At 31.5% G+C, this 25195-nt stretch overlaps 1 protein-coding gene and 1 long non-coding RNA gene across 3 annotated transcripts; both read left to right on the forward strand.

Annotated features, from left to right (window-relative positions):
• Positions 1–11607: 11607 nt before the first annotated feature.
• Positions 11608–25025, forward strand: LOC148202087 (putative LRR receptor-like serine/threonine-protein kinase RFK1). Of its 2 annotated transcripts, none has more exons than XM_088109274.1 (24): positions 11608–11873; positions 14099–14291; positions 14489–14560; positions 14716–14784; positions 14859–14930; positions 15272–15343; positions 15459–15530; positions 15605–15679; positions 15760–15831; positions 15930–16001; positions 16089–16160; positions 18145–18213; positions 18508–18573; positions 19002–19064; positions 19301–19345; positions 19422–19465; positions 20170–20561; positions 20632–20827; positions 21185–21334; positions 23102–23220; positions 23317–23527; positions 23817–24051; positions 24134–24284; positions 24415–25025. In XM_088109274.1, the coding sequence occupies exons 1-24, from the start codon at positions 11780–11782 to the stop codon at positions 24742–24744; spliced, it is 3006 nt and encodes a 1001-aa protein (XP_087965400.1). In that variant the 5' UTR covers positions 11608–11779; the 3' UTR covers positions 24745–25025. The 2 variants fall into 2 exon arrangements, with proteins under 2 accessions (XP_087965400.1, XP_087965401.1); XM_088109275.1 differs by having other exon boundaries at positions 14120–14291.
• On the forward strand, positions 11881–13314 carry LOC148202088 (uncharacterized). Its single transcript, XR_015784938.1, has 2 exons — positions 11881–12580; positions 12702–13314. It is a non-coding gene; the product is annotated as an uncharacterized LOC148202088 (long non-coding RNA).
• Positions 25026–25195: the final 170 nt, after the last annotated feature.

Below are 25195 nucleotides of genomic sequence, written 5' to 3' on the forward strand. Positions count from 1 at the left end.
AACTTAACCTTTAGATCCGTACTATAAGCAAAGCGACGCAATGCATGTGATCTCAACGCAGGGAGAAAGCATGCTCTTCTCTTTTCCCTAAGAATTGCACTCGTGTTAGACGTGGAAAAAACTAAACTAGACTCTAACAAAAATATTATTTTGTGTAAGAATAGTGTTAAACAAGATATATTACTCTACTACACTAGTATAAAAATATCGTCGAAATTAATATCAAATTTTGTTAATATTCAACCTTAAACAATTTTTTTTATTTATTTTTATTTAATTGTAATCATTTTTTACAACTATATGAGACCTGAAAAAGCAGAAAAACACCACATTTCAGATGAATTATGAACGTGTAGTATAATATCAACAACAAATAACGATAGCAAACAATAAACAAATTCAATCAAACAAAAACAATAAACAAGTTCAACCAAATAACAACAACAAAAAAGTTCAACAAAAAAACAACAACAAACAATTTCAACAAATAAGTTTTTCAAAACGAAAACAAAAACGAAAACTAACCATCAAAAGGTGGGTTCGTCGGAATAAAGTCTTTCCACCAACAGAATGCGCCTATGAAGGATAAGAACAAGAAAACAACGGTCAAAACAAACGAGAATTATACATAAAGTAGTTAATTATAACATGCATTTGTATCAAATGAAAGAAAGATTAAATGTGATAGTCGTCAAACTTCGTTCGAGAAAAGTTTGAGAAGAGAAGACGGTCTCGCGCGTTAATATAAAGTGAATGAATTTTCAATCTCCTGCTCAAATTAAAAGAGGGTTTTGGCTGATAAATAATACGTCAAAAAATTGGACGTATTATATGTGGTTTAAAAGAAAAAAAAAAGAATTAAAAAGGGTTACTTTTTGGCTTCTGATAAATAATATCGAAACACTTACACTTCCACATATTATTTGTTCTTTAAAAGAAAAAAGAAAAAAGAAAAAAGAATTTAAAAGGATGACTCTTTGGCAACGTCGAATTAAAAGGCTTCGACGTTCTACAATTACATTTATTTACAAAAATGTCACCGGTCATTTTTAATGTTGGCTATTCCGTGATTAGACGTTCAACGGGACGTTATACGTTGTTTTTGCACTAGTGATAATTGATAGTTTTCTTTCGTAGGATTGTTATGAACTTAATATATCACATAGGGGCATTATATATTTACAACATTTGTGTCTTACAAACCTCTTTTATGTAGACTTAATGTATGAAAAGTGTAATGCAAACTTCATAAATATCAATTCGAGATATATTCAAATTATATATAAATACTTCATCTCACACATCAATTTATAAAATTTAATTAAGTTTATAATATTACATTTTAAAATAATACGTATAAATAAAAATTTACATTATCAATCAATAAAATTTCATTATCAATATTTAATGATAAGCATTTTAATACTTGTCAAATTAATCATAAAAATTTTAATATTGAGATTGATTTGGTAAGAGTATGTTCAAAATCTGAACAAAATTGTCTTAGCATAAAGTTAATTACTCTTTATGATTGTGTGGTGAAAAATGGTATGATAACTTATAAAGTAAATATTGTTTAATCCTCTTATTTAGGGAAGATAGTATCGTGGATTTGTATGATGAAAATTCATTTTGTACATTCATTTATATTGTACATTTTATGAATTATTTTGTAATGGAGGTTAGGTGAGTCAAGTCACAATAGAATTATGATGCTCTACACTCTTAAGTAAAAAAGGTTTTACATTGACTATAAAATATATATTTTGGTCTAGTGATAAGTGTTTGATCTAAAAATTGGTATTAAAACATGATTACGAGTTAAATTCTCAATAGAACAATTGTTTAGGGAGAGATTCTTAACTATTGCACAATTATCCTATGACATAGGTAAGGTGATCAAGTCATCGTCAAAGTGTTTGATTACTAGTGGGTCAACCACTAAGGGAAAGATCGTTGCAAGAAGCGTCAATTATCCTATAAGGGAGGCTAGGGGAGCCAAGTTATAATTGCATCTATGCTTTTAAGAACTCGATCCAACAATCTAATGAAGGATTGCTTAATACTAGTGTGTAGATCATCTATATGTTTTACACTTGTCTTAATCTGAAAATGTTTGTCATATGTCTTTGTGGAGAGTTTATTATAAATACTTTGTGTAAATAAACACCTTTTTGTAAAGAATTACATTGGTTGTTGGCATAAAATGTTATATCTGCTTATTTTCTTTAAAGAAATAAATCAAGCAACATATCACTATTTGAGAATAACAGCTTCTTTCCACTATTAGATTGGATGCACACTTTTTCAATAAAATAGTTCAATTCAAATTAGCAAATTAAATTAAATATAATGTTGGTCCATTCAGAGGTTGTCTATCAAAATTCAGCAAATCAAACCATCTAATTACACTAGTCTAGCTAGACAATATGCAAATTAACTTTATTTTACAGTTGCACAAAAACACATATCAAAACGTTCAGTAAGCATGTGTGAATTTACTCTTAGAGTCACTTAGCCCATGTATGATTCATCAAATCATCTAATGAAATTCAACATATTAGACCTTGTGGTGAGACTCATCTGGTTAAGCTCATCTAAAATCTACCAAGGCCTAAAAGTTGATTTTTACTATCACTGAAGCTTAGATAATACGAATTAGATAAGTATAAGTTAAAACAATGACTTTAGTCTCAAATGCACTCTAAGAAAGTTAAGATGATATGTTCTAAATAATTTGAGTAAAAATGTAATCATCATGGATTTGTGGGTTCTAAAATGGTTAGTTGTAAATGGATTTTTAGACAATAAAGGTAAGATTGATGGCTAGCGGTCACTTAGAAACAAGATGTTGATTATAATGATGTATTCTCTTTAGTGGTGAAACACATTTCCATTAGGATGTTGTTGCTCATGGTTTTTGAGTTTAACCTTGAGCTAAAACAAATAAATGTTAAGTAGGGATGCCAAGAGGGTGGGATAAGTACAAATTTAATTGCACTCACTCTCGTCCTTGAATTGAAATTCATACTTGTCCATGTCCCCATTACTTAGTAGGTATAAAATTTATGTCTCATCAATAACTTCATAATGTAACGAGTATACTCGTACTTGTACCCGTACTCACATAAATATATATTAAATAATTTATTTTACAAAAAATAAAGCCAAAAAAAAAACAAAACACTATAAAGAATTAGGTGTTAAAGGAACACATTTTATTTTCTCTTTATTGCCCAATAATAATGAAGAATTATAATAGCATAAATTTTAAAATAAAACTAAGAGTCTTTTAATAATTTGAAACGAAGATAGTTGTGGTGACAATGACAGGACAAGTATGTACATACACATTCTCATCATCGTAGTATTTAAAATTTTAGATATTGTCATACTTATGCTTCATTAATCTATTTATATCTCATAAACATAGTTATAATATGGTTTATTGAGCATGAGATACAAAAACATGTTAAAAATAAATTTTTAGTTGCATAAATATTATTTAGATATTTTGAGGTGTTTTAATATAGTTGCAACTAATTTAAGCTTATGAAGGTGTGAAAATAAATAGATTGAAGCTTCATGACATCTTAAAGATAAAGTCAAGAATAACAAAAAATCAAAATCACAAAAGGTCAAGCCAAGAATCGGATGAAGAAAACCAGACATGCATTAAAAAGTGAATAAATTTGTCTAAACCAAACTGAATTTGGCAAAGTCAAGAAGAGGGAACGAGCAACAAAAATTGAACATTGCGATTTTCTCTACCTTTTTCCACATAAAAAGGTTTTGATAATTGATAAATTTTTATGATAAAAGATAATTTAGGGAAAATATATTTTTAGATATTTTATTTAATATTTTTAAATAATTATCATATTTAACTATATTAGTAAATACAAAAATAATATTTGTCAAATCTTTTTTATTTTGACAAGATTTTCTTAAATCGTTTTAGATCTCAACAATAATCAAATATATCTTAAATATATTAGATTATTTAGAAAATAATTGGAGGATATTACATTATCAAAAAAGAAAATTACAACAACAGAAAAGGCCCAACCTAATTTCTACTTAAAGAAAAGGAGCTTAGTAACCCTTTGGGGACCTAATTTCGTCCTCTCCCTATCCTTTCACATCCCTCCTTTTATTCTCTTCTATTTTTATGTTATTATTGCGTTTCATGGAGTTTTAAACCTTTGCAGTTGCTATCATTTCTTAACTGAATTTTGATGTTAGATGAAATAAATTTGTTTGTTATTTTGATTAGTGTGGTTGCTTATTTTTATGGTTGATGTCTTTTGTCTCCAAATCAAGTAAAAATAATTATTTTTACATAGTAAAAATTTAGCACAATGTTAATCTACATGTATATGTATAATATGAGTTAAAAGGGATTTTAGTTTTAATTAAGAATGCACTTTGATTAAATTTAGAAACTTTCATGTGATGAAATGCGTTTTCATCCATAATCGAGAATGTACTTTGATTAAAGATGAAAACTTTAACAAGAATTAATCAAGAATATACTTTGAGTAATTAGTTTTCTACTTGATAAAGGTGGTAAAAGAATATACAAGATTAAACATAATAAAATTTATTTGAGAATGTACTTTGGTTAAATTTACTATTATTACCACAACCAGAATACATATTGTAAGCTAGATTAAATTAAGAATATACTACTTTCTATAGAAATATAAATCACAACATCCACACCATATCACACCTAACTTAGGCATCAGAAATCAAATGCTCAACACGTCACACACACATAGCTCTCATGGGTCAACCCTCATGACTCAAGTTGACATAAGTCATAAGACTATTTATGAAAGTTTAGTGTATTGCATAGACTAAGGGACCATGCACCTATTATCATTCGATCCTTTCTAATACACATGAGTTATCATTATACTCAAAGAAAAGATGAAACTTGTTCCTCATCTCGCAAATATGATAAGGTAAATCCCTTCATCGACTATGTATGGGTCTGCCTCCTATGTACCTAGATGTAAATACCATTTTCAACTCTCATAGATAACTATTTTTCTCTATGTGAGTTTCATACTAGTAAAGTAAGGAGATCAGTTCCCTTCTAGAATCTCAATTCAATACATCTAATGGCGTCACCACATAATAAGATTCATTCCTTATGAATTCCTACACTCTTAAAACAAGCATTCATATACTTTCAAATACATTATTAGAAAGTGGTTTTTAAGCCTAACTCAACCCCACAAAACTGGCTTTTAAGGTGAGGTTTGCACCTCACTTATATATATATATATATATATATATATATATATATATATATATATATATATATATATATATATATATATATATATATTATAAATTGGCCTTATCTCTAGTTGATGTGGGACTTCCAACACCCCCATTCACACCGAAGTATAGACATCTCGTGCGTGATAGTAGAAATTGGATGGTCCGATAACAGCCCGACAGCGGGTGAAATAGAAATGCCCAAGAAACAAGAAATATTGGAAGTTCCACATCGACTAGAGATAAAACAAATTTATAATATATAAGTGAGGTGCAAATCTCACCTTACAAGCCGGTTTTGTGGGGTAAAGTTAGGCTTAAAACCACTTTCTAATATGGTATCAGAGCCATGGTTGGAGCATATCCTAAAGATATATCTTGTTTCTTGGGCATTTATATTTTCACTCGTTGTCGGGCCACTATCGGACCACCCATTTATACTATCACACTCAAGATGTTTATACCTCGGTGTGAAGGGGGTGTGTTGGAAGTCCCACATCAACTAGAGATAAGGTCAAATTATAATATATAAGTGGAGTGAAAACCTCACCTTACAAGCCAATTTTGTGGGGTTGAGTTAGGCTTAAAAGCCCACTTTCTAACATACATCCCAATAAGTCATTCACATATATACAAGTAATATAAGGAAATTAAAAGATTAACCAAAACTAAGTGTAACACCCTAATATTTTAAAGGGTATTACTGATAGTAGAGACTAAATTAATTTGATATCTCATATAAACAATCAAACTTTATTTCAATTACTCCAAAGTACAATACCAAACTTACAAACTTTAAACAATATAGTCTTCACCATTGAAATTTCAACTTATAAGTTTTACACAACATTATCTAATCACATATAACATGAGTTATATGATCATAGTACAAACAAATAAGGGTAAGCCAACCATATCATAAAATCATTAAACTTGTAATAAAAATATTATAATCATGTATTTCTGCAATTGATAAAATATCATTATTCCGATGTCATTAATTCATCATTATCAAAATCATCTTTCCCATTTCCATAAATCTTACAAGTGTATCATGCTTACTCATGAAGCCTTATGGTCAGACCGCTCTCTGCCTGCTTCCTTAAGCCTCACTTATATACTATGTCTTACTTTCTGAAGCCTTATGGTCAGACCCCTCTCTGCCTGCTTCTATATAACTTACTAATCATATGTTTATGTCAAAGCCGTATGGTCAGACCACTTTCTGCCTGCTTTCATAAACCTCAGGTGTTACTTTGCTCATACCAAACTCTCATGGTATAACTCGAACATACTACTCCCGGTAGTAAACATCATTTCATAAGTAATGATTTCTCATATCCACTCCAACATTTCATAAAACCAACAATTCATACCCTCTTATCCACCTAACTCAATCATGTTCATTCTTTAATCATGAATTCATAATAACCCGTTTTGGTATCAATAAATTAAACATATTGCCATATATCATGCTTCATATTATAAACTCATTTTGCCCATAACGAGTATAACTCAACATATTTTCACCAAACAAAGATCATGGATCAACCAAAATATATCAACATATCGTAGGAACTACATATTAAAGTCTGGGCTCAATGTAATGATAAATAAAATATATATGAAATTTTTACCATGATAATATTATGCATCTACAATCAACTTGTTTTATTTTATTTTCATCCTAGTAGAGATTTTTCTTTACCCCAATTGGTCACCGGAGAGGACCCAGATGTCTAAACGCATCAAACTCACCTTCGACGCCAGCACATATGACTAGTCACAACTGACTGGACCAGGCCAGGGCTGCTCTATGATCAGGGATGTGCCAACTCAGGTTTTTAAGGTTCCTCTATCCTACCAACAAAGGGAGGCCCTCAATAATTAATCAATTTATTTATTTAATTTATCTACCTTGTTGTCTTATGCTCTAAATCTAAAATGCCTAATTTTAATATTTTTACTTCCTCTCACAACAACCTCAAACAGTATCTGTATATCTATTTAATACTCATATACAAGCTATTACAGAACCCTTACTCCAGACCTTCCAACAAGATCAATTTCAGCCAACAAACTCATTCAATAAATTCATCACATCACAACATGTACAATTTAACAGTTTCAGTTATAACACCCAATATAATAAAAGTCATAAAACAGTTTCGCAAGAGAACACCAGTTCAACATTCGTATATTTATAAATTCATACAAAAATAATTAGTTGCCCTTACCATCAAAATAATATTAATATAAAAATTCAGGGGAAACAAGAAGTTGAATCTGGCAGAGCCGGTTAGACAACTTCTCATCCTTCCACAAAGATGCAATAAAAAGAATAGATAAAACAATAAAATTTCTGGGGAAACAAGAAGTTGAATCTGGCAGAGCCGGTTAGACAACTTCACATCCTTCCAAAAATACAATATAAAGATATAAAAAAAACAACAAAAGCTTTGGGGAAACAAGAAGTTGAATCTGGCAGAGCCGGTTAGACAACTTCTCGTCCTTCCAAAAATACAATATAAAGATATAAGAAACAACCAAAGTTTTGGGGAAACAAGAAGTTGAATCTGGCAGAGCCGGTTAGACAACTTCTCGTCCTTCCAAAAATACCATATAAAGATATAAGAAACAACCAAAGCTTTGGGGAAACAAGAAGTTGAATCTGGCAGAGCCGGTTAGACAACTTCTCGTCCTTCCAAAAATACAAAAGAAACAAATAAATGTTCTCATTCAAAATTCAAGACCATACAGCAACAAAATAATACATATTCAAGATTTAGGATTAGAGAAAAGCAAAGTATAAGAGTGGCTTCCCTTACCTCTATTACAGACTTAATCTCCTCGCTCTCTGAAAACTTCCAGAATATCCCCTTTGCAATTAGAAATTCTTCCAACTCTCTTCTCTCAACATTTTTCTAAGTTCTTTGGTGTAAATTTTCAGCCTCCCCCCCTTGGCTATTTATAGTAAAAATTTTACTATTCATTTTTACTATTCATTTTTACTATTCATTTGTACTATTCATTTTTTTATTCATTTTACTATTACAAAAATAATTTTTTATTTGCAAATTGGTGAATTCTGATCTCAAAGCTACGTGTAACACTTATCCTTTCCAAAAATATATTTTTTTTTTACTATTCACTTTTTACTATTCACAATTTACTATTCACTATTTTTTTTTTTATTTTTTTTTTAATTTTTTTTTTATCTAGTATCTAACTTACAAATATTTTCAAGGATCTTACACTAAGAATCCAAAAATTTCTTCCTATTGCCCCTAGAATTCCACTCAGCACAACCAAACAAGGTGCCCTTGGAAGATTTATGCCCAATGCAACCAAGGTGGCTCTTAACACCCTTTTAGTGCCCAACACATTCCAATTACATCCAACGTTCACTAGGTGGCACCAAACGCTAACAAAATAATGAGCTTATTGTCAATATTTTGCCTCGTAATACTAAAGTTATGCCCAACATAATTGAGATAGTAAGGCCCTATTTGGTTGCTGCCCAGTGGCACTATAGGGGTGTCCGACATTGCACCAAAAAAGTTGAGTTTCTATGTGAGAGATCGATTGGTCAATTTGACACTTCTTGAGTTATTTATGTTTCATTTGAATGCAATATGAATATATTTTAGCTCAGGAAACATCACTTTGATCAATTTAATATCTCACATAGAAATTCCTGCCAACAAGCAATCAACACAACATAAGCAATTCAATTTGATATTTTTTTTTCTAAGCTAACATACCAAATTTTCTATCCAATATACCTAAGTGAGGCCAATCTCTGCTCATTTCTAACTCAAAGATTATAACATACCACTTCAAGCAACTAGATACCCAATTAAATATATTAGATCAACACATATATATACAAGCATAAAATCAAATAGTTAAATTTCACTATACCAAATAGTTAAATTTCACTATACCAATCACAACGTCACAATTAGTTTATCAAATCATTTAGTAGTACTATTTAAACTTAATCTAGCTTGCCTTACTTGGTATAGAAAAATCCTTGACTCAAAGTTGCTCTTAGAGCTCTAGTTCTTTCACAGACATCAAATCACAAATCTAATGATCAAACCTAAACAAAGATTCACTTTTAGCTATTTTGAATCACATACATGAAATATTAAAATCACGTGTATTTAAAAATGTTAAACTAACTAAAAAATAGAGAAAAGAGTTAACTTACTCAGTTTTAGATTCTAATTGATAGAAGTGTAGATCTCTTTATCATAAATTCACTGATAATATTTAATCGTAAAATATATGAGAGACTAACTCAAAGAATTAGATAAAAGAAAAAAAAATTAAAAATTTCTAAAAAATTATAATTTTTTTGAAATGAAATCGATTAACATAATTTATAAATAAGCTTTTTATAATAAAATAATAGAGTGCTATTTTAAAATTCATTAATACGATTTTAGTAAGATTAATACGATTAAAAATGAAATATTAGTAAGAAAATCAGATGAAATAATTTTTTAATATATATATATATATATATATAATATTCTCTATAGCGACATTTAATAATAGATTATTAAAAGACAAAAAGTAAGTACAGTTGCAGAAATAGAATTTAGACTGTGTTCACTTTGAGGTGATACACTGTTAAGGAGAGAAAGAGAGCGATGGATTAAAAAAATTTTGTGTTCACTTGCGTAGTATTGTGAGCGATGAATCGGAGGTAACAGCGAGATTCACGTACTGTAGCATCACTCTCTTAACTGCGATGATTTGCAAGGAAGAAGGGTGATTTGCCTAATCTGCCCTTTTGTGATTTGTTATTATTCTCATACAATAATAAAATATCAAACCACCATAATACTGTGTATTCACGAGTGCCTGCATGCCAGAAGAACAGTGAAGATTCCTGAAGCTACAGCCATGGTCTACAAAATGAATAAATTTTACTTCCATAACAATTAAATTTATACTTCTTAAAACTAAATTATATCACAAACAAGTACTATATTTTAAAAAAAATTCATTTCAATCAAGTATAATTTAATTATATTTTTTAAATTATTTTTAATAATTATTCCAAATTTTTAACTTTTAATAAACATTTTTACAATTAAATATAACATTAACAAATATAATTTTATATTACTTTAATACCTAGGGACATTTTGGTAATCTTCAATTTCTACCAATTAAACTAATTTTTTAAAATCGTCACATCAATCAAATCCTACACTAATTCTCACAAACTTCAACCCAAAATTCACTCTCAATTACCTTCAAATCCACTCAAATAAACACACAAAAAAATCACCCTCAAATCCCCTCAAATCCACTCAATCACTCTCCCCCAATCACTCTCCCCCAATTACCTCCAACTAAACACACCCTTATTCTTGAACGTGGATGTTTGGAATCATATACACGTTTATAACATTTATGTGACGCTGTGACATACATGGGCTCAATTGCTTATTGATATTTAAACCAAGACCAGATAAATTCTTTCTAGCAGCCAAAAATTAATTTTTATTCCGTAAAGTTAAAAGAAAGATATTACAATTTTATTTCATTAATCATATTTAAAATTGCTTTTTTTTAAACACGTTAATTACAAATTATACAATAAATAAAAAATATTAAAAATAAGAAGTGGATTAGCTGAATGATATTTTTGAGATAGTATAATCAAATATGCTAAAGTAATTAACTTATTTATATTAAAATTTATATTGGTTTTTCTTGGTAGAGCACGATTTGCTATGGCATGTGTTGGTAATTTTTTGATTGCAGTGCGACAGCAACATGGCGTCAAGGCCTGAGTGGCTGTATTCGAAAAGCAGCTTTCGTGTGTTAAAGTGGTCTTTTCTGAACAATAATACAGCAGATATTTCTTTGTTCATCCATTAATTTCTTTAATATTTCTTACTCGTTGAACATAAAATATAAATTTAAATGGGATAAAATTGATTATAAAATCTGATAAAATAACAGATAAATACGAGTTTATATAAGATTTTTTAAAATAATACTAAAAATAAATTTATAAAAACTTAATCCAAAACGGATAATATATTCTTGTAGAGACATATGTATTAAACCTCCTACAAGAACAATTAGCAAACCTGACTTTCGGCAGAAAAATGATAGATTACAAAGTATTTTATTATTCATAGTGTTAAAGATCAGACATTCAGGTGTCATTCAACAAAAAGTGGCATTCAAACTTTATCTTATCACCTTATCAACATGGAGGAGGTGCGTGTTCTCTCACTGTTTAAGAAAAAACAAAGCACCCTTCACGTGCGTATTCTCTCACTGTTTATTCCTGTAGAGAGTATTTCTTTTCCAACCTCCATTCTTATGAACCTCATGTTTCTAGCTGCCCATTTGCTCGGTTCATTTTCAGATGCAAATTTAAGTTATCGACACAACAAGACAACTAATTGGTTTTGCAGGTCAAAGACACGTTCTGTGTACGAAGTGCCTAAGGATGCTACCTAGGATACTGTTTGCTTTCTTACTCTATACTCTGAGTTGTTTCAGATGGCTAGAATATGCAGAATGCAAAGTTCCCCAAGAGGAGGGTAAGAATCAGTATTTCATTCTTAGTTTGCAGCTTATTTTACCTGTTTAACCATTTGTCTGAAAATGACCACTCTCGCATATTCTAGTATTACGGCATCTTGTCTTGTCTCTGCCATCTTGAACCAAGAAAATGTTATGCAAAAGTTTGCATCATGCATCTTAATTGATCTCTGCTACTTCTTCTGTAGTTTTGAAAGTACAAGTATGACCCGTATTGGTAAAGGTGTCATTTTGCTGTTAAATGTCAGAACTTGTTCCAATTGAAAATTAATTTGACAGTAGGAACAGTCTCTTCTCTGTAATTTCGTCCTGTTCATCTTAATAAAAAGAAAGAAATGAATAAAAAGGAAAATAAAGGAACCCTGTCTTGTTACTACTCCGTTAGTAAGACAAGTTTTCCTCAGCTTTGTAATGTATTTCTTTTTCTATCAATCTCATTAAGAGAAGTATGTGATGGTGTGTTTTTAATACCAGAGTTTAATAGTGTAATTCATTTTACAGAGAAGTAAAAATATTTTATGGTAAAATATGTTCTTGGAGCAAGAAATTTGAAGAAAGATTAAAATTCTAAAATTGGATGAGGACAATTTCATTACTTTAAAATTAGAGAATTCCTAAAGGTGAGAACTTGAAATTCGTATCCACCATTAAAGCACACCAAGTCTGGGTTAAATGGAACTTGCTCCTTGAGTTCAATAACAACTTGGTAAGAGTTTTGAATAGTTTCTATCTTGTACTTGGTTAAGACTCTGATTCCTTTGAATTAAATGAATATTTTGTTATTTTATGTTTATGCAACCGTATTCCTAAATCTTGGATCTCTAAAGTGATAGGGTTCATCAACCTCAAAACCTTGGTGTTTTTATTACAACAACCGTCTAAATTGATCATCAAGACAAACCTGAATCTTCTTGATGTTTTTCTTTCTCTTTCGATAGAGGATTCATTAGAAAGTGACAATATAAATGAGATATTGTAAAAATATCAAGATAAGAGAGCTCGGCCAGCCTGGTAGGAACTCGGTTTTCTTTGAAGGAGCTCGGCCAGTCAGGTAGACAACACCAACCTCACGAACCTGTGTGCTGCGCTTGAAGACGGTGCAACGAACTCACGAAACTTTTCGAATCAAGACAAAAAGAAGATGACGGCGGAAGATTTGATCATCCACAAGAAGTGTTTACTCCAATCCCAAGATATCCACAAGAAATAACACTAAAACCCAAGAAAAGACCACGTCAGAGACCAAGCTCTGATTCCATGTCAAAATATCAAGATAAGAGAGAGCGTACGAGAGATTTATTTTCTTAGAATTGTTTGTTTTTATTCTGCAGCGCTCTTATCTTAAACAGGCAACATAGAATATTTTTACATTAATATTGGAGAATGTAAGAGATATGCAATAAAGATATTTACAGAGTAAATATGAATAAAGTCTAACAGCACTATATTAAAGGTAGAAAATAATAATCTAATAAAACCATAATCAAATACATGAACAGATAAGTCCAACTTACATAAAAAATTAACATCATTCTCAAGTCAAAACTTTAAAGTAATGAATCTATGAATCTTCTTTTTTATATAGTTCAATTTTCTCATCTTTACCTAATATAGAATTTAGATTTACACTTGGAGTTCAAACATGCATACACACACAGAGTAAGAAGCAATGGTGATATAAATAAAAAGTTAACGTTCAAAGATATAATGAGTAACTAAACTTTTCACAGAAATAATTCATTCAATAAATCAGTTTTGATGGTTTTAATCCTGGGATTGCTTGTTCTTGTTAAAGATATCCTTTTTCCTATTTACCTTTTCAGCTCCAGCAACCAACTAGTTGATATGAATATGATACCATGACAATTCTAAACGATATCACTTTCTCTATAAGAATTTATAGTAAGATTTACCTTTTGGAGTATGAATATCTCTCTTCTCTCTTTAAAAGTTTCTTAGATTTTGCTATTAAACTTTTAAACCAATAATTTCTTGCGTACAATTGTCAATGACATTATGTGCAGTTCAAACATGTAAACCTCTTTGATTTGAAGACTTTGCCGCTTTTTCTAGTTGGTATCAGTTAGACAGTGAATCTCTGGTGTCAGTTCACCTGATTATATATATGGAGATACCTAAGGTCTAGCTTTATTGAACTCCTAGTTCAAACATTGATTGATGTTGTTTCCTTTTCTTCCATGCATTTTGATTTGTTATGTTATAGTGACTGTCAAAAAAATTACAGTTGATGCTCTTAAGGAAATCACTAGCACGATGGGGGCCACCTATTGGGAGTTTGACAGTGATTCTTGTTCTGTTAAAATGCTGAGATCAACACCAGATCCACCTAAAGAATCTGAAAGGAAAATTGTTTGTGATTGCTCTATTGAAAACAACACCTGTCACGTAGTAGAGATGTAAAATTCTCTTTACCTTATCCTGAATGTTTTGAAGTAATTTATGCTTTGCTATATTTTTTGACACAGATAGTTGTTTATACTTTAATCTATAGTTTCCTTATAGTAGCATCTATCAGAAAAAAATCATTCTGGACTCTGAATTTGGAAATTTCTTTGCTCCTAATTGTTGTTTAAAATAACTTTCCATGTTTTAGCCTTTTCAAGAAGGTCAACCTTCCTGGCATGCTTCCACCTCAATTGGTTAAGCTTCCTTACCTCAGCAAAGTGTAAGAACTTGTAACATCTTAAAAGTACTTCCGTATGCAGTTTTTAAGTTAAAACTTAGGTCTCGTTTTTTGGTCTCAACTTAGTTTTCTTACCATTTTGGTGGAACTTTAACTTGTCATGTTGCAAATTAAAATGAAATTTGCTTTCGTTGTAGTGATTTTGCTTTCAACTACCTAAGTGGTACGATTCCAAAGGAATGGGGTTCGACAAATTTAACTTCAATGTAAGTTCTTCTCTATTAATTGAAATATTCATCTAGTTACTGGCCTTCAGTATTAAATACAGTATGTTGTGCAGCTCTGTATTTGCTAATCATTTGTCAGGGGAAATTCCTATAGAGTTGGGAAGAATTACCACTCTAACATACCTGTAAGTTTATAAATAAACTTGCTCATCTAGTTATTCTCTGAAACTAAATTTCTGGCTCATTTTTTTGTGTCATTAGTTATTCTAGTCATGTGATGTGATTATTTACCAGATTACTAGTCACTATTCTTAAAGGATATTAATGGTGAATTTAATTTTTATTGTAAAAAATTACACGGCCAACTCATCGAAAATTACGGTAACTCTAATCAGCAAACTTTACATAAATTTATTAGTGAATGATTACTTTATCATTAACGGGGTAGTGCTTTTGATCTTATTTTCTCATTGGACATCTCTAAATTTTCTCCTTTTTTCACTTCTTTTTCTCTGACCTCAAAAAGGAACCTTGAAGCAAACCAATTTTCCGGTGTTGTTCCCCACGAACTTGGAAGTCTATTTAAGCTGGAACTATTGTAAGGCAATGGATTTGTATTTATTTTCCAAGATTCCATTATATTACTGTCAGAATAAATTTGAAAGATTACACTCTGTATCTGATTGTTTTTACATGCAATGTTATCTTTGCAGGGTTTTATCGTCCAATAATTTTTCTGGGAAGTTACCGGTGACACTTGCTAAGTTGCAGAATATGACAGAATTGTAAGTTCCGATTAACTGTTACTTAGAAAGTAAATACTTTCCCCTGAAAAATGTCATTTCATGGTGCACTGCAGCAGGATAAGTGACAACAATTTTAGCGGAGAAATACCTAGCTTCTTCATACAGAATTGGAAATCACTTCAAAGATTGTGAGATTGCAATTCACTTGCTTTTTTCTTGTTTTAACAATACATCACATTTACTATCATTATAATGTACATCATTGAAGAGACATGCTTGCAAGTGGACTGGAGGGACCTATCCCATCAAATATATCTCTTTTGAGTAATTTATATCAATTGTAAGTAAAATGTCTACTAATTTTTTTATTAGTTCAATGTTTGCACCTGGTTTTCTTGTTACATCTATATTTAGCTCATGGGGGTAAATTTGATACAGGAGGATTAGTGACATAAATGGTCCAAGTCAGAATTTTCCCAATTTAATCAACATGACACGAATGAAAATACTGTATGTTTACTTTTTTTTGTAAAAAACTATTTGGAATATTTGTTCTGCTACTGTTTAATGTAAAGTAATTCAGGCTTCCTAATGTAGGATTTTGAGAAACTGCCATATTATTGGAGTTCTTCCTAACTACTTGTGGAGTATGGAGAAATTGGAGATGTTGTAAGTAGAAATTTTGGATATTTTTTTGTCAAAGTTTGCTTTTCAATTCTTCTATCATTGAAGCAAATACAAGTACAATATTTCTTTTTCCTTAAATACAAATATTATCATTTCCTTATACATGTATAGATACCAACAGAGGCAAACTCACATACACAAAAATGTCGAATACAACACCAATGGATAGATTGAAAAACAACTATATTAAATCACACACAATACACAGAATACAACAGAACTTGCTATCCCAATGCCTTTGACTCCTGTATAGATGAGTTTTCTGTCCAAATTACATAGAACAACACTGTTATGCCCCCATCCTCCTATTACCCACATACTTAATAACATGAAATTGTTCCTACTTTCTGCTCTAAACTGCTAACATGACTGTTACTACTGATAATACATTGTTACATATGTTTTAGTGGCCTCACTTATCATTCCTCCTCTGTTTCTCTTCAATGACCTCATCACAGCTGAAACTGCTGCCACCCATAACTACCGAAATATGGAGGCAGATTGAAATTTATATGTAGTTTCGGTTTAATACTTGCTTGAAATCCTCCTATGAAATAACCCCTAGTATTGGTCCTACGATGATTTCTTTACCTAAGAAGATGAGAACTTGAAAGCTTGTATATAGACATCCACAGTCAATGTTAAATTGCTTCAAATCTTTCAAAAATGAGTTCATCACTTCTCCCTCCTAACCTTGCAACCAGGGCTTTCTTAAATTTTTGTAGTCCTAAGGGCATAAAATTGGTACACAAGTATCTAGCCGTCATGACTAAGCTCTAAAGTCCTCTGTCAAGTACTCCTAGATAGAAAGCTTATGCTAAAGAGAGAACATACAATGCAGAAGTCACGCGTATTCATTCTTGTAATTCAACACTCTTAATAAATTGAACCAAAGCTATGATATTACATCTATAAAGCAAAGTTTTCACCCCCACCAAGATTTTATTCCTAGAAGAAAATTATTTTGGACTTATTGTACAAAATTAAGATAACTAATTAAAAATTTAGCACGGAAATAAATATAATGCAATAACAATGTTATTTCTCTTTTATGTTTTTCATGCATATTTTACACCTGTATCTGCAAATGAATGTGTACAATGAAACTATTTAAGTGCTTGAGTCTATGAAGGTTAAGAGGGTGAACCTTGACCCAATGATAAAGTTTTTTCCTTGTGACTTGGAGGTGCTGTTTCAAATCCAAGAATCGCCGTAACATCTTGCAGGGTAAAACTATGCACATTTACCCTAAGAGTGTATCAAGTTTCATTTTAGTCAATGATAATAGAAATCTAGGTGAAATTAAGAAACGTTGCCTTGGATATAAGGTCTTTTCAATTGAAGAAAGTCATTCTGCTAAGTACTTAGGAATTAGGGCAATAGAATAGATTAACCCAAGAAAAGTAAAAAGGAGACCATGAACTTTTAATTGTAATGGAAAAACTATAGTAAAATTAAATCATCTGATGTTTTTCATTTGATCAGTTATATGATACAAATGAAACCAGTCATCTTCTCTAATTTATCTACCCTTGATTCAATATATAGTAGTACTTCTAATGGAAACTCTGCATGTATATTGCATTTCATGGAGCAATTCCTATGCTAATTTTATCATTATATGCCATGGTGGAGACAAATTGCACCACCAATAAGTTACCAGCTCCATTTGTTGTTACTGCTTTTTTATTGCTGTTATTTTTTGTTATTATTATTATTAACCTAATCTTGTTTTTTTCACTTTTCTCATTTTAAATTGCATTTATTACTTATTTCTAGAATGCTACAATACATATTTTTTATAAATAAAAAATTTGCTTCAATGAACAAAGTACATGATACAGATTCTTGATTGCATAATCATGATAATTCATAAGAAAACAATTTGCTGGTACATTCACATAACCCTATCTCAGAATCCAAACTTTTAACCATGGATTTTGTACTATTTGTTCAACTTTTTTAGGGACGTGAGTTTCAATAAGTTGGTTGGGAAAATACCAGATGCTCGACATGCAGGGTATCTGAGATTTCTGTAAGTGAGCTTCTGGAAATTTTAAGACATGGTGCTTTGAACTAAAAGTAGAATAAGTAATTTACCTTATACCTCTCAACTATCACAAAGGAAATGAAATTTGTCTCAAAAACAAATCTATGGCGAGAATATCATCATGTGTGGAACGAAGTAGGTATTATTTGATATTTTTCCTCAAGCCGAGTTTGTGTTTAGAAAGAACCATATAACGAGACATACAATAAAACATGTTCCCTTTTTATTGCCTTGGAGTTAGTAAACCCATTTCTGTTGTTTTTCTTTTTTCTTTTCCAGCTTCCTAACTCACAACATGCTAAGTGGTAATATTCCCAAGTCAGTCTTGGCGGATGGAAGCAGCGTGTATGTTTCTTAGTTCTTTCTCATTTAACTCCAATATTGCAAAGTATCCTTTTTAACTCCAATGCAAGTGTAATATGAGCAGTTGTTCTTGCAATCCGTGGGACAAAAGCAATTTAGATTTTAAGCACACTGACTCTATATCTTTCTGCTCCACTGTGTAGAAACTCCTATATTTGTTTCACTCTATTGTGAGAACATTATTTTGATTTGATTACAAACTATTCTTGTTTACAAATATTTCTTTATTCCTCTATGTATCTACAGTTTTCTAGCTATGAATCTACTATAAGTATTCTGGTTCCACTCTCCTAAAATAGCATCTTGGACGGATTCTGCACTAATTGAAGAATATGATTTTGTTTATGGTGGTATAGTGAAAAAATTTGCCAATTGATAATTTTTTATTCTGATATTTGTTTCGTTTGCAGTGATCTTTCTTACAACAATTTTACGTGGCAAGGACCAGATGAACCTGCTTGTAGAGATAACCTGTTAGAATCCAAAGTCTTTTGCAATAATTATTCATTTGAGTTTGCTGTTTATACACCTTAATTCTTGCACTTCTTACTCTTTGCTAGTTTCGGGAAATTAAGATAGTGTATGTGTGTGAGTGCAGTGGCACAGTAGTGTTAGAGTGCGTGCTTTTGTTGTTTTATTCTTATATACATCTTCATGTTTGATGTAATTGAAAAACTAGTTATTGTTTCATCTTGTTTGACTTGGGCAGAAATTTAAACTTAAACTTGTTCCGGAGCTTCTACGGGACCAAATTGTAAGAACCTATCCTTTCTGTTAATAATTTGATTGAAGTATTTTGTATCACTGTTGTTGTTCATGATTATTGACAGACAGCAGATTCTTCCCTGTTTAGAGATCTCCAATTGTCCTGCATGTGAGTACATATTATTCTATATTTGGTCCCTTTTTCTACTTGATCATGTCCGAGAGAATTTGCATGGCATTTTCATTTGCATTTTCACATCCGTTCCCTATTCTTCAAAAATGAATGATCCATTTGAGGTTTGATTATTTTGGCCTAGAAAGTTATAGAGCATCCTTGCACACCTACTTCAGTGTATATGCATGCATGTATTCACTTAACATATTAAATGAACTCACATAGAAGGCTATAAGGGTAGATACTGATACTTGTATGCCTGTGTTTATCATTTTTCTTTTCTTTTTGTTCTTTTGATTTTAATTTTTTTCTCTTTTTAAGTCAATTGCTTAATCTCATTTACTTTTAACTTGATTTATACGTTTTTAATTCCTAGATAGTTATTTTGACAAAGAATATTGCTGAATGTGATCAGTAGGAAATACAGAATTGGATAAGTGTATCACTGAATCAACTTTGACAACTTAAATCCGTGCTTGAAAAGCCCAACTTACCTAAAAGCGTTATAGCTTTATACTTTAATGATATATACTATATTATGTGTTGACTGTTATTATCATATCAAAACTTTCAACTGATTTGAGATTTGAACAGCCAAAAAAGAAATAGTAGAGTATGACCATCCAAAAGTTGAATTATGATTGAGCACAACTGTTATGTGATAATTTTTTTCTGACTTGAATTTTCACTTATTGCAGATTCACATTGTTTTCGTGTTAACTGTGGTGGAAAGGATATAAATGTGATGGAAAATGATGAAAATGTTCTCTATGTAGGAGATGGAGATGTGTTAGGTAGTGAAGCTGCTAAATATTATATTAATTATAAAAGTCACTGGGGATTTAGCAGCACTGGGGACTTCATGGATGATGGCAATTACCTAAATGCTCATTTTATTAGGGCTTTGACATCTTCAAATTTGCCTGAACTATATCAAACGGCACGTGTTGCTCCACTTTCGCTTACTTATTTTCTCTATTGCTTGGAAAATGGGAAATATACTGTAAAACTCCACTTCGCAGAAATACAATTTACAAACGATAAGACATACAGTAGTCTTGGGAAGCGCTTATTTGATATCTATATTCAGGTATTGATCAAAATATTGAAACTAAGATTTTGCTGGCCAATCAGAATTTGACAAGATCTCTCTGTTGCAGGAAAAATTAGTTAGGAAGGATTTTAATATTGAAGATGAAATTCATGGTTCTCAAAAACCACTTACTTTCCCATATAATGTCAGTGTAACAGAGAATATTCTGGAGATTCGATTCTATTGGGCTGGAAAGGGGACAACAAGGGTTCCTGGTGGTGGAGCTTATGGTCCCCTCATATCAGCACTCTCCATTGTTTCTCGTGAGTTGTATAATGATTCAACTCCAGTATGGTAATTTCATGTGGAGTGACTTTTTGTAATACATTTGATTACAAGATAGCATCTCAACTGCAGGTCATTTTACACTATGTTAAACTACTGGAACTCTAGAATCATGCTGGAAATTTTTACAATGTATTATTGCATGGGACTTCGAAAGTAAACATGCTTCTCTAAGTCAATTATTAATAACGGCATGGCTAAGCTTAGTTTCTCTGCCTTTATTCTGCGACAAAAACAAGGCTTAATCTTTTAAGTTGTGGTTCAAAGTTAATTATGCTACGGCCATTCTCTTTTATGAGATAATTAGATCTCATGATTCTTTTTGTCATTTCCAGATTCCAAACCTTGTTCAGAACAAAAAAGTGCAAGGCGTATGATAATTGTTGGAGTTGGGTTTGGTGTCACCGCTCTGTGCCTTGTTATCATCATTGTTGGAATCTTTTGGTGGAATGGCTGCTTCAAAGGAATGATTAGGGCTGTAAAAGGTAAGTAATATCATGTCCATACCATTCTGGAATTAGTTTGCTTAGCTTTCTTCATGATTTTCAAGTTCAAACATCATGAAAAGTCAATCACTTGACTTAGCATCTAGGAAATTGCGAGTTAACTAATAGGAGGGTGCTACAAGATGTGGTTATGTAGGATTGTAAAAAGTGTTCATTACGATAGACCTCATTAGGAGGGTCAAACACAGAACTTGCCTGAAATTTTTACAACTTGCCCTCTTTACAACACCTCTACTTACCATTTGGATTCTCTATTGAGTTTTTGGTGTTGTTCCTCTGTTGCGGGTTTGAAATACACTAATTGACACTGATTTTGACGTTTTAAATATATTAAACAAAAATTTAACATACCAACACCAGTGTATTTTGAAGATTCAGCAGTACCAACAAAATCAGTAGAGAATATGGACTCATCCAATTCTTGGCTTGTAAGTTCTTCTAAACTTACAAATATAAATTCCTTAAAGAAAAATATACGAGCATGTGGCTTTAGAGAACATGAAATGCAAAATGCACAGCCAAAGAATGACCTCCAATAAATCAGAAAGCGTGATTGTTACACTTTCCAACATCAAGAAGGTTCATCAAAACAGAGTATGAGTAGCCAATTCATACCAAAGTATTTAGAGCAAATATAGAAGCAAACATTAAGAGAAAGCCTAAACTATAATCAAGAAGATAATTACTTCACAATCCGAAATGTATTCATTAAACTCTTTCTCCAAAGAGTTCAGCAATCCATCATGAAAAGGGAAAATACTAGAATTGAAGGGATTTTTAAAGCTCTAGCTACTGTACCAACCTAGAGAAGAGATGCACAAGGAAAATCCCCTTTGAATCCTTGCCCTTAAACCGTAGGAACAGTTTATGCTGTTCCTTCTTAGTTGAGGGTTCTTTCCAAGTGTTTTTATACCTTAGCCGCTGCCACACTCCTCTTTTAGTGGTTTTCCTACAACACAAGACCAAAAGGTCCATTAATATTTAACCGATAACAGAACTATTCATGAAAAACAAATCATGAAATCCTAAGAAAAAATACTACCTAAAATTGACACTTAAGACCTTTGCAGCTGCAACTCGTCTCATTGGACAAAGCGAACCTTCTCAGTAGCAGCTGAAATAAGGATTTCAAATATTTTAAATTATTACTGATGCTATGTTTAATTGTGTTTAATTCCAAGTTAATTTTATTATATGAAGACATCTCAAAAGAATTCCAGTTGTGCATAATTTATTTAATATGGAGATACACAGTAAGAAAAAATTATGTATTAGGAACATTTTGTTCAGGTGGGTTATTTGAATTTATGGCTTAGTCAATGGAACATATAAAGAAGTCGGTTTCTTTACCAGAAATACAGAAACAGACTCAAAGGTGGAAAATAGGAATGAAAAGAAAACACAGAATTCTTGTCATTGTCATCTCATTAAGGCATCCTTAAATTAGGAAATATAATTAATACAACATCATGAATTTGTGTTCATTAATTTGAACTTCCTTTGCAAATTGCAATAATCAATGTCGTAATCAAATTGAATGGTATGCTGAACCTGAGTTTCTGACCTATGTATAGCAAAAAGTTTGCTGGGTTTCTTTTGATAATCTGTATGCATTCACTTATAGTATTTATGGTGACAAGCATTGCTATGTATATTGGTACATTAGAAACATTTGTACTTGCCTCAAATAAATTCAGATATGTTGTTTCTCTGGAACATGTATTTTACGGTTGACTTATCCAACAGGTACTGAAAGACAAGATTCAAAAATGGGGACATTTACATTAGAACAAATTAGAGAGGCCACAGAGGATTTCAGTCCAGTTAACAAGATTGGAGAAGGTGGATTTGGTCCTGTATACAAGGTATTAGATTTGAAGTGAACTCCCAACTTTCTTCTAAGAGTAAAAATTTATGGTCATGCCTAGCATTTAAAATTCCAATTAACTATTGGATTGCAGGGTCAATTATCTGATGGTACACTGGTAGCAGTCAAACAACTCTCATCAAAGTCACGACAGGGGAATCGTGAATTTTTAAATGAGATAGGCTTGGTATCTTGTTTGCAACACCCTAATCTTGTGAAACTTCATGGATGTTGCATTGAAGGGAATCAATTAATGTTGGTGTATGAGTACATGGAAAATAATAGCCTGGCTCAAGCTTTGTTCAGTGAGTTTCTACCCAGAAGTGTGAACTAATGTCTCTTTTCGTCTTCTGCCTTATCATTTATTAAATGTTCTGTGGGATAAGATCCCAAGTGGTCACTATGAGAAATCTCTATGAGATCTGATTAACTTGAGGAAGTTTGTCGTCATGGAAATTTATCCTTTTCCCTTTTTGTGGATACAAAATACGGAGTGAATGTTATTTCTAATTGTTTTTCTTCCTCTTTTTGTTTAGAGAAACTAATTAAGTTATTATGATTCATATTGTTAAACTTTAACTTGATTTTGCATAGGCTCAAAAGATCAACTTAATCTTGATTGGCCAACAAGGCTTAGGATCTGTATTGGCATAGCAAAAGGTCTTGCATTTCTTCACGAAGAATCAAGACTCAAGATTGTTCATCGAGACATCAAGGCTACTAATGTGTTACTGGATGGGAATTTAAACCCCAAAATATCTGACTTTGGGTTGGCTAGGCTTGATGATGAAGAGAAGACCCATATCACTACCCGAATAGCTGGAACAATGTCAGTTATCTCTCCTTTGATAATAAGACTCAAAAAAAGTTTTCTTGATCATGAATTGGACTCTGCTGACTTTGTTTTGCAGAGGGTACATGGCACCCGAATATGCATTATGGGGTCGCTTGTCTTACAAGGCTGATGTTTACAGTTATGGGGTTGTGGTCTTGGAAGTTGTTAGTGGGAAGAGCAATAACAAGTACATGCCTAGTGATAATCGTGTTTGCCTTTTAGACAAGGTAATCTACTTTTGCTTCAATCCCTTATCTATTTTTTGCATTATTATGAATCCCTTTCTTTGGTAGTTACCTAATGCAAATATCTGTACTTTCATCACGTAAAAGAGAGGTAATAGAATTTTCATTGCAGGCATGTCATCTACAGCGTACTGAAAGGTTAATAGAACTGGTGGATGAAAGGTTGGGATCAGAGATAAAACCAACAGAAGCAATAATTTTGATGAAAGTTGCTCTTCTGTGCACGGATGTATCACCTTCACTTAGGCCTACAATGTCTGAGGTTGTAAACATGCTCGAAGGAAGAGCAAGCATTCCAGATAAAATCCCACAGTCAAGTGACTTTAGTGAAGATATAAGGTTTAAACCCATGAGGGATATCTATCAGCAAAGGGAAAACCACAGTTTAAGTTCAAGCCTGTTAGACAATTCAACAGGAGTTCTCACACTTACCTCGCCCTAAACATTTGGCAAATGATTTGGTGTTGGTTCTTAACTTCTTTGTTGCTGAGAGTAATGCAACAACATGAGATATCCTTAGAGCATAGACGCTTAATCTTTTAGGGAAACCAACCTTAATGATCACTATTTTAGGACAGTAATTTTAGGACCCCTCTAAAACTCTAACTGTTCATGGAGATATTTAAATTACTAGCTTAGTCCTTCAACTGTTTAGAAGTTTTCAGGTAAGTCTCTAAATAAATAAATAAGTGGATCATTGGTAATGAATTTTATTTTCTTTGATGCTTAAATTTTTATAAATTAATCCAAAGAAAGAAATATTTTGCTTACTTAGACCTCACTAAATTTTGTTTTAATTAAGAAGTTCGCAAATAATTTAAGGACAATCTAACCTACATTCTACTATTTTTATTTTTCTTTTTCCCTATTTCATTTCGAGAAATTATTGAATG

Source organism: Vigna umbellata, chromosome 3 (genome assembly GCF_029865625.1).
Source record: "Vigna umbellata cultivar VRB3 chromosome 3, Vumbellata_1.0, whole genome shotgun sequence".
NCBI lineage: Eukaryota > Viridiplantae > Streptophyta > Magnoliopsida > Fabales > Fabaceae > Vigna > Vigna umbellata.